General features: G+C 63.0%; 1 protein-coding gene across 7 annotated transcripts in view; it reads left to right on the top strand.

The window, feature by feature from the left end:
* The window catches only part of NFATC1 (nuclear factor of activated T cells 1), a 102,056-nt gene that overhangs the window by 45,919 nt on the left and 42,656 nt on the right, over positions 1 to 13,481 (top strand). For all 7 annotated transcript variants that reach the window (XM_060121842.1, XM_060121839.1, XM_060121844.1 and 4 more), the window contains 3 exons: positions 764 to 936; positions 2,581 to 2,721; positions 10,500 to 10,555. In XM_060121842.1, coding sequence (XP_059977825.1) covers positions 764 to 936; positions 2,581 to 2,721; positions 10,500 to 10,555 — 370 coding nt within the window. The remainder of the gene's footprint in view (positions 1 to 763; positions 937 to 2,580; positions 2,722 to 10,499; positions 10,556 to 13,481) is intronic.

Raw genomic sequence — 13,481 nt, 5'->3', positions numbered from 1 at the left:
TTTCACGGATTTGGGGGAATTCATTCTAAATCCTTGGGTTTGCTTCAAGAGCTGTTATCACAGTTCCCTCGGACCAGGGCAGATGGTTTGAGAGAACTGCTGGTTCCTTCAGCAGCAGCCGTTCCTTCGGTGGCTGCATTTACCACAATACCATCCAACCCGGAGACGGTGTAGACACCACGGGACCAGGACTGGCCCCGGGCTCCAGGGCCAGGGCTTCCCTGCTGCTCCGGGCTGGGCTGTGGTCCTGACCTAGAGGCATCACGCGGCCTCGTTTCCTTAGCTTCCGACAGAGGGAAAGGGCTGGTTTCCATCTGATGAATGACGCCTGGGTGGTTCTGCTGGAGTCTGGTGTTGAATGGAACTGTTAAGTTAAATGAAATTAAGTGAAATCATATGAGGCCCTAGAAAACTCAGGATCCTGGATTAAGGGGGCGCCGCCGGAATCTCAAGTGGAAGGAGGTTTCTGGAGCAGCCGGGGGAGCCTTGCTTTGGACGCCGCGTCCTGCTCCGGGGCGCCCACCGAGCCCAGGGCAGCGGGGCTGGGGCTTCTGGAGCCCTGAGCGTGTGGCAGCTCTGCCTGCTTGGCTTCCGGGCTCCTGAGCCGGGGCTGGCTCGTCTCCTGCTGCCTCGGCCCCAGCTCAGTCGACGGGAGGGTGTCTGGCCGCCCCGGCCCCTGGGCAGGGCCGCAAAGACCCTTCGGTGAGCGGTCGCCGGGATGGGGCGGGGTCCGGGGCTGAGCATAGACTCTTGTTTCTGGCAGCATCGACTGCGCCGGCATCCTGAAGCTCAGGAACTCTGACATCGAGCTCCGCAAGGGGGAGACGGACATCGGGAGGAAGAACACGCGCGTGAGGCTGGTCTTCCGCGTCCACGTCCCGCAGCCCAACGGCCGGACGCTGTCGCTGCAGGTCGCCTCCAACCCCATCGAGTGCTGTGAGTGCTGCCCCACCCGCCACCCCCCCTCTCCAGGCTGAGCGGGGCCAGCCCCTGCCGCAGGTTTCCTTCAGTAGCACCTTGGTTCTCGTGCGCAGCCCCTGAGCTGTGCTCGTCCCACCCACAGCACCCGCACCTTCCCGTGCAGTCACGGAAACACCTGCACCCTGGCCAGGGCGCCCGCAGCTCCTGTGCGTGCGTGGTGTGAGGGCTGCCGCCGACTCCCGGCACCTGCAGGAGGGCGTAGAGGGAAAGGAGGTTTGTCCCGAAGTACCGAGATGTTTGCCGTGACCGAATTTGACTTAATCCCCTCACGATTCAGGGAACTTGAGAAAGTGGCATTTTGGCCTTGAAATCTGTTGGACTGAAGGGACCTAAATCTGCAAGCCTGCCCGTATGTAACTCGGGCCTCTGTCCCGGGTGGCCCTGGGTTCACGGCCCTCGGTGTGCGTGGATGGGCCCCGGTGCTGAGACGCTTCTGGCTCGGATGCCCGTGACCACGCAGCTCCTCCAGGAGCCGGGACCGCCGCGGCCTGGGGTCAGCTTCCTCTTGCAGTGACTGTTCGTTTTAGTTAGTGAGTCGGGTGACCGGTTCAGCTCCGCGTGGAACCCCCGCAGTGCCCGCCCCCGACCCGGCATCCGGACCCGGGGGGGACCAGAGTCTCCACTGGCCACGGCCCCAGCGAGAGCCTTTCCACCCGCCCTCCTCCTTCTCTCATCTCTGAAGCACCGCCCCACCCCTCCGGTGTGGGCTGTCTCAGGACACCCCCGACCTCGCGGCTCAGCCGCCCACCCGTCTCGGCGGGAACGTCCTGATTCAGTTCCTCGGCCTCTGACCTGAGCGTCGGCCAGACCTCGGCGATGGGGCGTCCTCCCCCGCAGCCCCTTCTCCTTCTCTGCTGTGTGGTCTTCACCTCCGTCCCAGCCCTCCCCCCTGCTGCTGCTGGACCCTCCCGTCCAGTCTCTAGCAGTCCATCTCCAGGCCGTGGGGTCTGCCATGGATGGCTCTGCCCCCCTGCCCCGAGGCCCCCGCCCCATGAGGAGGAGTGGGACCCTCCCTCTCGGGTCCCCTGGCTGTTGGGTGACTGTGTCAGGACCCCTGGCTTGGCCTCACCACCTCTCCAGCCACACTTCTGCCTCCTCCTGCGTCTGGTCCTTTGCCCATCCCGCCCTCCCCGACAGCCTGAGCTCGGCCGCCTGTGGCCCGCCAGCCCTTAAGCCAGAGCCTGCTTCAGACGGGTCCCCACATCCCACCTCCTAGCTGGGGACGCCTGCTCTCCGGGCCGTGGCCTCCCCATCACCAGCAGGGCTCCCCACGGCTTCCCCGGGCCCTTCCCACTGGCAGTCAGTCACCCTGGCAGAGCGCGCCCACTCACTTACACGCGTGTGCACGCTCGTCACTGAGAGGTGAGCTGTCTCCACATGGACAAGTCAGAGGCGTGGCTGCCTTCCCGTGTCACTCTAACCTGGAGTAGACTGTGAAGACACGGACCACGCGTGGTTACTCTTCTGTTCCGTGTACCAGGGACGGGTCGCACTGCTCACCCAGGAACTCTTTGAAAGCAGGGTATAGCGGCCGCCCCCGAGAGGGCCAAGCAGAGGGGCCTGGGCGTCTCACTCCCGTTGCTCTCCTGCCCCACACAGCCCAGCGCTCGGCCCAGGAGCTGCCCCTCGTGGAGAAGCAGAGCGCGGCCAGCGGCCCCGTCCTCGGCGGGAAGAGGATGGTCCTGTCCGGCCACAACTTTCTGCAGGACTCCAAGGTCATTTTCGTGGAGAAAGCGCCAGGTATCTTCTTTAAAAACCGACATCGAGCCCTTGCTGTTTGGGTGCCGGCAGAGGTTGGCTGGCAGGAGGTGGGCGCGGACGGCCATGGGTGCCGTGCACAGTCCTGGGCCACTGCACGCCGTGCCGGCCGTAGAGGGGCTGCAGGTGCAGGGCCTGCAGGAGGCTGTGCTCTGCTGAGGGGCGGCCCCGCGTCTGCCTGGCTAGCGGGCGCCTCCCTCGTGGGCTCCGACCAGCTCCTGCTGCCGGACCTGCCCGTGCGGAGGCGTCTTCTCGTTTCTCAGAACCACAGACCGTCCGAGGCAGGCGCCTGGGCATGGAGCGGCCACGGTGGCCGAGCGGAACCCCACTGGGGCCCAGAGACCTTGCTGTACCCCCGGGGCACGCTTCAGGCCCTCGCCCTTGTCAGCACAGAACCCCAAGGTGCACAGGCAGCCGCTGTTCTTTCAGTGACGGCGGCCCCTGGGCCGCTCCGTGCGTGTGTGCACACCTGTGTGGACCTCTGCATGTGTGCTTGGGAAAGGGGGCTGCGGGTTTGAAGGGGAAGGGTCTCCTCCCTCTGGTGTCTGGGGAACCAGGCAATGAGCCTCTCGCTGTGCTGCAGGGGAGACGCAGGGGCGGCACAGCTCCTGCCCCGGGACGCCCGGCCCAACCACGTGGCCACGTGGCAATAGGGGAAGCGTGTGGACCTTCTGTCTCTCTCAAACTCCAGAGTTTGTTTTGGGGGCGGGTCCTTGCAGGGAGCTGGCCCCCAGGCTGGGGAGGGGCTCCTGTGGGGTCCGGGCCTGCTGCCTTATCCCTTGCCTTCTCTTTCCCGGTCACGGTCCCCCTCCTGAGCGCCGGGGCAGGGCTCGTGCTGAGTACCGCAAACCGCGGAGGCACTCAGCCTCCGTAATGGGGTTGGTTTTGTACAGTTTGCAGGAAACTTAAGTCCTTCAATCAAAGTGGGCTTAAAAAGTCTCTCACGTTCAACGTGTTCTGCCTGTACGGTCGCGCGTGTGATTGGAAACTGTTTTAGAGGCTGGAGCAAACCCGACCAAGTACAGTGGTAGGGGAGGAATCTGTGCTCCCGGAAAGCCCCCCTTTGGATGAGGTGAATTCGGAAATAGTGTGAGCTTTTGTGCTTTAGACATGTGCACATGCGCAGTGCTTTGGGGGGGGGAGCCCAGGCCCGGTGCTGCGTCCTCGCCGCGTCCTCACCGCGCACAGACGTCTGTGGTGGGAACCAGCCGGCGCCCCTCGCTGTTTCCTCTACCAGTTAGCCCCGACTTTGACCTTGGTGCCAGGATGCGACTGTGAGACGTCTCCTGACCCCCTCGGCTCGTCGTGGGTGCCCGTGGGGCTCCTAGGTTGGCGTGGCTTACCGCGGCCCGGTCACGGGGCCTTCACAGCGGCCACCCGCCTGCAGGCGGGAACCGAGTCCTCGGATGTCTGACCGTCGCCCTCACGTGGCCTCCCGGGCCGCCCCGGCCCCATGCAGGCCGAGCGCCGCTGTCGCTCGCTGTCACGTCGGGGCCCGTCCCCAGCCCGCTCGCTCCTGCGGCAGATCTGCGTCTGGCAGGCGGAAGGCGAGAAACCAGCAAGTGGGTGGAGGCCAGACGTCCCGTGAACACCGTGCGACAAGGGAGACGTAGAGACGCGGCTGTGCGTCCTGTCACGTCGTGCTTGTGTCCCAGCAGGGCTGTTGGCACGTCTGCGCGCGTACTCGGGCCAGTTCTGTGTTTGCAGGAGGGGCAGGTGTCCACACGCTTTCTGCCTCTGCCTTCATTCTCAGCACAGTGCACGCCGACGCTGCCTGGCCGGCCGAACTGTCGCTGGGCTTCTCTTGGTTGATTTGCGGGGAGGAGAAACCACTGAAGTCAATTTAGATTCACAGCCTGATCGTCCTCTAGGCTTGCGAGGAGGCCGCCTGGTCTGCTTGAAAGTTCTTTCACCCCCTGCTTGGTGGCAGCAAGGCCGGCGCACACAGTGAGCCTGGTCTCTGGAGCCGCTGGACGTGGGCAGTGGGCCCCGTGGCAGCCGCTGCAGGAGCATATAGTCCATAGCTGCTGTGAACGCCGCCACGTCAGGCCCGGGGGAGCCGAGCTTCACGTCACCGTGTCCCCTCGGCTGCACTGGGCCGCGCTCGGAGCGTCCTCAGTGTTTCAGGGTTCCTCCTGGTTGAGGCCCCGCCATCACCTGTGTCCTCATCATGGTGACCGAGCAGGGTGCCCGCAGGAGGACGGCCCTCGGGATGTAGGAGCAAAGCCCCGTCTGTGGACGAGGGGCCCGTCACAAAGCGCCGTGGACCAGCCACGCTCAGCTCTGGCTGCATCAGGTGACAACTTTTCGGAACCGTCCTGTGATTCTTCTGAGGTCTTTGTGTCCAGCAAGAGGCTGCGGGGCCTGGCCTTCACGGTTGACAGCCGCGGCCTCCGCGTCAGATGACACCTCCCACGGTGGCCGTGTGTGTGCGTGGACACCGGCACAGGCTCACATAGGGGGCGCGGCAGGTGCGGGACGCCACGGCAGGGCCACCTGCAGGAAGTGAGATGCTGTGCCCCGTCTCCCACTGAAGATCTGGGGGTCTCTCTTCAGACCTGTGCGCGGGGGACATATCTGTGCGCAGGCGTGAGTGTTTGAAAGAGCCTGACAAATACATGAGAGCACAGAGAGAGCGCCCGCGTGGAGGCGAACTGCCACTTCTGGAGACAGGAGAGAGGGAGGCTTCAGAGGTTCCATTGCCGTGAAGGTTATGTTCTTGACGCCGACGCTGAAAGTCCCCACTGTGTGCAGCCCCGGCCTGTTCTCTGCAATTCCTGGAAACCGTGTGAAGCCTGTTGGGGCTTCTTCTGCTGCACGACGGACCTCACCAGAACTTGGCGGCTTCAACAGACAACAGTTTGCCGGCCCTCGCGTGTGGCTGGACGCAGCCGTGGCCCCCGGGTCTCCTACACAAGGCGCCGGGCACCCTCCGTGGGCGCCAGGCCTCCTCAAGGCCCAGACTCAGAGGGGCCGCACCACACTGGGGCTCACCAGGTCCCGCCTGCCCAGACTTGGAGGTAGGACGCCCAGGGTGTAGACGTGGAGGGTCACCAGGCACAGCGTGACCGCCTGCCACACGACTGGACCACCTCCTTGTCAGACCTCTTACTAAGGCCCCAGAGCCAACAGAGACAGACCCCAGAAGAAAAGGTTGTGTCCAGGGTCTCCTAAGACCTTAAAGCGGAAGCAGGACTTGCCTCCTGCGGGGAAGCGTCTGCAGCCGGAGTCCACACTGAACCAGACGGAGACGTTGCCCGTTTTACGGAAGAGGATCGGAGTCGGGTCGTCATGGGGCCACCCCGGCTGGGTGGTGCCCGGCGGTCCTTTGGCTTTTGGGGTCTGGCCGCTGTGGTCGACCTTTGCCAGGCGGCATCTCGGGTAGGGCCTTGCGGGTCAGGTGTCACTCGCTGGTTGTCCAGCTGGCTCAGGCTGCGGCCCCGCTGACCCAGGTGTTGGTCCCAGGGGTTCTGGAACTTGCACAGAACGGCCCCCGCTGGCTGGTGCGCCGCTCACACCCAGAAGCCAAGACTTGGTGCGGGGGAGACGCTGCGTTCACATGCTTCTGGTGCTGACCCAGGAAGGCGGGCGGGGAAGGTGCTGCGCGTCCACGAGGACGGCTGTGGTCGTGGGCGGCTGACCTCTGCGGATGGGGTCTTAGGGTAGCCCTGGGCCGAGACGCCTCCGGGTGTGGGCTCGTGGGGCGGCGGGGGCGTGGGAGCTGCTGCCCCCGGTAGCCCAGCCTGCGACCTGCCTGGGCCTGACCGTCCGGGAAACGGCCCTGACCCCAGTCAGCAGACAAGAGCAGCGGCTGGGCCCCTCCTGTCCTCAGAAGGCTCTTTCTCACTTCGTGGCCTCGGAATTCAGTGATCCTCCCACGCTTCTAAACTACGCAACATCTTGAACCGGCTTGGGCGGGATCACGCTACCCCGGCACCCCTCCGCAGAGATGGGCAGACGGGCAGGGCCCTGTCAGGTGCGCAGGCTCTGTTGGCGTCAGGGGCCCGAGGGCCCTTCTCCTCCCGGCTCCGAGCTCTCCCCTTTGTCGGTGTCCCGGGACGCGCCCTCACCCCTGTCCCCGGGGACCTCCCCTCCCTGCAGGGCTCTCCTCGTGGGTGCGCATGCGACAGGCTGGGGAGGGGAGTGGGCTGCAGCTGCTGGACCGGGCGGTGGGCTCAGCGTGACCTCTGCCCTCCCTGGCCTTCACGGCCCAAGCTGCACCTCTCCCTCCAGGGCACGGCCGCCTGCAGTGGAGGGTGCGGGGGTGTGAGGCCGGCTGTGAGCCTTGCGGGGGCTGCAGCAGCCAGAGTGGAGTCCTGTGCACGCGTGGGTGTCACCAGAGAGCCCCCTCAGCTTAGCCAGGCTCGCTCGTCCCTTCCTCCGGCGCCTCCCCAGGAGCGCTCCAGAGAGTGGGCCCGGGTTCCTCCCGGGGAGGGGCAGCGGGGTGGGAGTGGGCACGGCGGGGGGAGCGGCTCCAGGCTCTGGCCTCTTCCGCCTCTTTCAGGACCACGTGTGGCGACGCCACGTGCGGCCGTGTGGGAGGATTCATTTTCCGTGTCAGCCATGTTGAGCTGTAACTCACAGACCGCACAACTCGCCCGGCTAAAGTCCAAGGGCTTGGGTTGATTCGGAGCCCAGCACATATATCCCAGGACATTCTCCTCACCCCAGAGAAGCTTCACCCGCTAGCCTGGCAGCCGGGGACCGCTTTCTGTCTCCACGGACTTGCCTGCTCAGGGCGTCCTGTGGGCCCAGCTCCTCCACCCAGCGAGGTCCTTGAGGTCCATCCCGCGGGAGCATCAGGACGTCACCCTCTGAGGGCCGGAGAGAGAATGTCCTTCCTGGTCATCGTTTGCCGTGCACGGCCGTCGGTGTCATGCGTGACGCTGCAGTGACTCTGTGCGCGGGCTCCCGAGAGCACACATGTGTTGCTCCCCTGGGTGCTCCTGGTGGGGGTGTCGGGCCTCAGAGGTGCCGCAGCGGCTGGACCTTCCGTCACTCTGGAGGTACATCTGCTGGTCCGCGGGGCTCCGACGGCCCGAGTGTGCCACCACGTGTGGGTCAGAGGCAGCACCTCCCCCCCCCCCCCGGCCCTGCGGAGGGCCGGAAACAAGGGAGGCTGCTGGGACCCTCGGGCCTCTGCCGGTGGCCCCCGCTCAGCCCTGTCCCACGGAGGCAGCTCCTCCCGAGGCGGCTGTGAAAGCCTCCTGGCCGTGGGTGGGGTGGGGAAGCCTTTCTGATGACTCACGCCGCAGGGAATTCCCTAATGATTGGGAATATTTTTACTTCTGGGCTTGCGCGCAGTTTCCTACTGAGAAAGCCAGCAAGTTCCTGATAAGGCTGGAACACAAAGGGCCGTTCAGGGCCGATCGCTTCCCTTCCCGGTAGAGGCTGAACTTGCGCAGGACGCCCAGCCAGGCCTGTGCAGAAGAGGCCGCCCAGAGGCCGCATGGCCTCCCACCCGAGGGAGGCCAGGGCAGCTCTGGGGAGTCAGCAGCCAGCGGGGCTCCGGGTGCCGGTGGGGAGGGTCCCCGTGTGACGACAGAGCAGGCAGTCACCAGCCCTGGGCGGCTCCTCCGGTCTTGGCCCTGAGCAGGGCTGCGTGTGCACTTCTGACCGAGGAGACCCTGGCCTCCGAGAGCTCACGCTGCGCTTGGGATCCCCGAGGCCGGCCCCTCGGCTGTGACCCAACCACAGAATAGAGACCTCGGGGCAGAGCCCCCCAGGGCCAGGTGGCGGGGACACAGGGAGCCCTGGGCCTGCGAGTCGGGCTTTAGTGGTGTGGTTTGAAGGGTCTGCACTTTCAGAAACCGTGCCGGTGGCCAGGCCCGGCTGGCTCGCAGCCCTGGTGCGCACAGTGGGACCGCCGGCCCCCAGGCGGGCGCTGTGACAAGGACGGTGTCCCAAAGGCCCGGGAGGCCCTGGAGGGAAGAGACCCCTCCCGCCCTGCGTGTCCTGAGCGTGCACACCCCACCGCCCGCTCCACTCCACGCCTGTATTTCCCTTAATTTTTGTTCCACGGGTGAACCTGCAACAGCGTTCCCGGGAGGCTGGTCTGGTCTTGGGCCCCTCCTGGAGGGCGGTGGTGGTAAGGTGGACGCTGGGTAATGCCGGGCGGCCTCAGTCTCCCCTCTCCTGACGGGAGGCCTGTCAGCCTCTGTCGACGAAAGACGGAGCGGCTGCCGACAGTTCAGGTTTGAGCGCTTAAAGCTGTTTTGGGGGAAAGGGACGAAGATAGGCTTTGTCGTGAGAAAACTTGTTGATCTTAAAAGGCACCAGGGACACGGGAGCCTTGGTTACAAGAAGAGTAACTTCGATCTCCTCAAACCGGTGGGGGGCCCGACAGCACGTCCGCGTGCGCGGCAGGTCTGGGCCGCGCCACGCAGCAGCCTGCGTCCCGTAGCGCTCTGCACAGGCGCTGGGATCCCCCTCGTTTATCGGCCTGGAGCCAGGGCACCTCGTTCACCGAGTCCTGTGCTCGCAGGACTCTGGAGCGTTCGCTGCTTTGCAGACTCCCGATGCCTTTAGGGCGGCGGGTGTTCTTTCCGTTTCCTGTTATTTTTTCCTCGAGGAGAGCTGGATGCGGGTCCCTCGGGCCCCGGCCCCTGTCTTATCACCGAGTGGGTCCATCTGCTGGCTACGCAGCTTGGGCACCTCCGCGTCCCGAGGGGCTGGTGTGGTCCTGGCACGTCCCAGCCGCTCTGTGAGTCACATTTCCTCTCTGCTCCACCCTCCGCCCCTGCCCGGCCAGCACTGCCAGGGAGAAAAAGGAGATTTTGTCTAATTTATTTATAATTTAGGATTTGGAACACACACACATTTCTTCTTGGAAAACAGAGAATAAGCAACAGCTCAGCCCATCCAGCTGTAATGGTTTGTTTGGGAAGCCGACTTTATACAAGATGCAGAGGAAGGAGGCCCCTGTAGGAGACTGACGTCTATTAATTCAAAGTAGCGGCCAGACGTGGTCCACAAACAGCGTGCCTGCCAGAAGTGCTTCCCAGCTCCCAGAACAGGCTCCGCTCCGTCACCCCGGAGGGCGGGCTTCCAGCCTCGGCTCCCTCGAGGGCCTGGTCCGGGGACAATAAACCCTTTCTTTCACGGCACTGGAGCCTTTTCAGTTTTTTCAAACATGCAAACGCCACAGGGTGAGGTTAAAAATACCTTGTGTTTTGCATTTCTGTATCCTGATGCGCCAAAGCGCAGTCACAGAGCGGATTTTCTTGTTCACCCGGCGGTTCCCCTGAGCTGGGGCAGGACCGAGGCTCCCGGGCCCCTGCTCGTTAGAATAACCCTGCCCCCGAGACACCGAGGGCTCTGTGGCCCCGGCCGCGAGGCCCCGCAGCCCCCTGTACGCCGCAGGCCAGACTCAAACCGGGTCCGAGTCCCCAGACAGTGCCCTTCCTACCCGGGTCATCCGCGCGCCTCCCGGGCTCGCTCCCCTTGGAGACCCGAGCGTGGACCCCTCCCGGGGCTGGTACGTGGCTCCTTCCTGCAGAGCGGGGGTCTCCAGGCCCCGCCAGGTCCATGCTCTCGGGTTTGGGTTTGAGTTTCTCCCCAGGGCCTCGTGGCCTCTCTCCAGCCGGTCAGTCAGGTGCGGCATCCCAGTCTCACCAGCTGTGAGTGGGCCGGCCGGGCCAGGGTGGACCCTCTCATCAGAGGGTTCCCGCTCCGAGTCCCGTCTGCCTGCATCCGGGTGTGATTTCGGGGCGGTGCCCGGTCAGGACAGAGTAACGGACTTCTCGCGCCCTTTCTTGCAGACGGCCACCACATCTGGGAGATGGAGGCGAAAATCGACGGAGCGCTGTGCAAGCCGGTGAGTGCGGCGGGCGGCGCTCTCCGGGCGGGGCTTTTTATCGGCGGCGGCTCCTGGCCCAAGGCACATGGCTTCTACTTTGTTAAAACGAACCACTGATGAACATAACAGACAGAGCGAGGCACGGAAATGGTTGGGAAATGCCTCCCGACATAAGCGCTCTCGGGGAAGACTCGGACGTGGGGCCACCAGGGAGGACAGGGCGCCTCGTGTGCTGCAGGCCCCCCACCAGGAAGACCAGAATGCACTCATACCCCCGGGGCCTGCTGTCCCCTCTGGCTGCCGTTGTCACCAGGGCCCCAGGGGGCCCGCTGCCCCCTCCCCCCGGCCGGGAGGACCTGCTGTCCAGAACCTGAGCACACCTTCCCCACTCCTGAGCAGGTGGACCTCGGGGTTCCGCCAGCATCCTTGACAGTGACCCCTCACTGCTGTCCTCCCAGGGAAGAGCCAGGACACAGACGCGAGGTCAGACCTCAGTGTGCTCAACCGGCTTGTCCGTCGGCCGGCAGCCGGGGCCCCTGCGGGGACGGGCGCCCGCCGCACACGCCTGACCTCTGAGGGGTCGCTGCGCTGGCCCAGGGCCTGCCTGAGCCCGTCCTTACGCGCGGCCTCCCGTGGCCCTCGTGGTGTTCACGCACGGAGGGACCTGAGGCAGAATGACTTTCTCGAGTTGTCGACGGAGGATGTTTTCTGTGTGGAGTCGTAGCTGCCGCAGCGTTCTCTGACCCGCCTTTCAGTCTGTGTCCTTGTGTCTTAAGCGGGCCCTTGCAGACAGCAAAGAGCCAGGGTGTTCTTACCTGCCCTCACAGCCTCTGTCTTCTCGTCGGGGTGTTGAGACTGTTGTGTGTGAAGCGATTATTGCCGGGCTTGGGTTAACTGTGCACCACCGAGTGCGTGTGTGTCCTACTTGGTCCCAGAAGAGCAGTAGAAACCTTCAGGTAACATAACGTCCTGGCTAGCAGGTGACTCTCTGGAGACGTTCACAGACCTTCCAGGCTCTCTGCCTCGGCCCACCAGCCACTCCTGACGCAGGTGTGTGGATGCAGGGAATGGGGGGGTCACGGTTCAGAATCTCGTCCAGGTCAAGGACTGAATTTTTTCCTCAGGCTCCCCCGTGTGAACAGGGGACCTCGGGCTGTGCGCTTTGCCGAAGGGATCTAGGCGCCCTCTGCGCGGTGGCCGGGAGGACACGTGCTGGGAAGGAGGCCTGGGGCCTGCACTTCCTCCGCACAGGCGGCGCTGTCAGGAAGAAGCATCTTTCACCTGCGACTTAAGCTTTCTTTTCCAAGCACCGACCCATTTACCAGAAGGCTTTTCAAATGGTATCAGAAGGAGATGCTTCCTCCCTGGCCCAGGGGCGACACCTGCGTCCACGACCTCGCTCCCCCCAGGGTGTCCAGGCCTCTAACCTCACACATCCTCTTGGGCTCCTCCTGGCCCCCCCGGGAAAGTGCCCCGTCTCAGGCAGCTCCACTTTCTGATGGGGACTCTGGGTCCCGCAGGCCCAGCAGTCGCAGAGCCGGCCCTCAGGTTTGCTGTGACAGACACTGGCCACCAGCCGTCACCCTGAAACGGGGGCCCTCGGCTCCCAGTTCCAGCCCCACCGCAGGCCTGAGTCCTCTGCCCCCAGGCCCCAGTGCCGCCCACCCCTTCTCCCTGGGCAGGAAGGAGAGGCCTGCAGAAGCTATGCATCTGTTGGCATCGAAATAATTCTGCCAAGTTTGCATGTTCAGATTTTCCGTTGTTGAGTTTCCTTTTCCACTGTGAACAGCGCATATATTAAAGAAAGCTTAACGGTTATCAGTCATGTGTTCTAAAAGAAACGTAGGACATGTGAATAATGGTGTGCTTTACGTTCACCATTTCATCTTTCTTATCTCTTAAATGAAGTTTACTTTTATATATTTTTTTCTAATTATAAAAGAGTGTCATATTCACTGTGGAAAATTGGAAGATATAGCAAAGTATAACCAAAGAAAACGCCTAGTGTAATTTCACCACTTGGATGTAGCCACCATTAACATTTGGGCGTATTTCCTTCCATCCTTTCCCTGTCACGGGTGTGTGTCTCCATGTGCACATACATATATACACGTACCTCATGTTGTGTGCATATTTAAAACATGGTCGGATTGTGCTGTATATATAGTTTATGTACTATCGTGAGCAATTTAGACAATGGGTTTTCTTTTTTTAATTAATTAATTTATCTTATTTATTTATCTTTGGCTGCATTGGGTCTTTGTTGCTGCACACGGGCTTTTCTCTAGTTGCGGTGCGCAGGCTTCTTCTTGTTGCGGCGGCTTCTCTTGTTGTGGCTCACGGGCTCTAGGCGCGTGGGCTTCAGTAACTGTGGCTCGCGGGCTTAGTTGCTCCGCGGCCTGTGGGATCCTCCCGGACCAGGGATCGAACCCATGTACCCTGCACTGGCAGGTGGATCCTTAGCCACTGCGCCACCAGGGAAGCCCCCAGACAGTGGGTGTTCTTAAAGTAGGTGACATGGATGTACCGAGTGCCGTTTGTAACCCTTACTCTGTTCCTGTCGTGACAGGTTTTCCTGTCACTGCATTTTCCTTCCCACCTCTACCTTACTGTGTATTTAGCATTAGTGCTCCCACGAGGACAGAACTTCGTCACAAAATTTCATAGTTTGTCTAGCATATCAGTCTGTGACCACATCAAAACACAGCCCTCCAGCCTCTTAGAACCCACAGAAGCCGACCCGCGACGTGGAACCTGCTCGAGGCTCCTTGCCCTGCCGGACGCACCCCGGTGCTTCCTGCAGCCGCTCCTGTTGACGCCTCCCCGCTTTGCTTCTGGCCTCAGCTCAGGCAAACCCTCCTCCTTTCTGTCTCTTGTCCTGGTTCCTCCTGTAGAGATCGGGCTCTGGTCGCCGTGGGCCGCCGTGTCTGCCATCATGGCGCAC

This window comes from Lagenorhynchus albirostris, chromosome 14 (assembly GCF_949774975.1).
Source record: "Lagenorhynchus albirostris chromosome 14, mLagAlb1.1, whole genome shotgun sequence".
In the NCBI taxonomy this organism is placed as follows: Eukaryota; Metazoa; Chordata; class Mammalia; order Artiodactyla; family Delphinidae; genus Lagenorhynchus; species Lagenorhynchus albirostris.
This window is presented reverse-complemented; position numbering and strand designations above follow the sequence as displayed.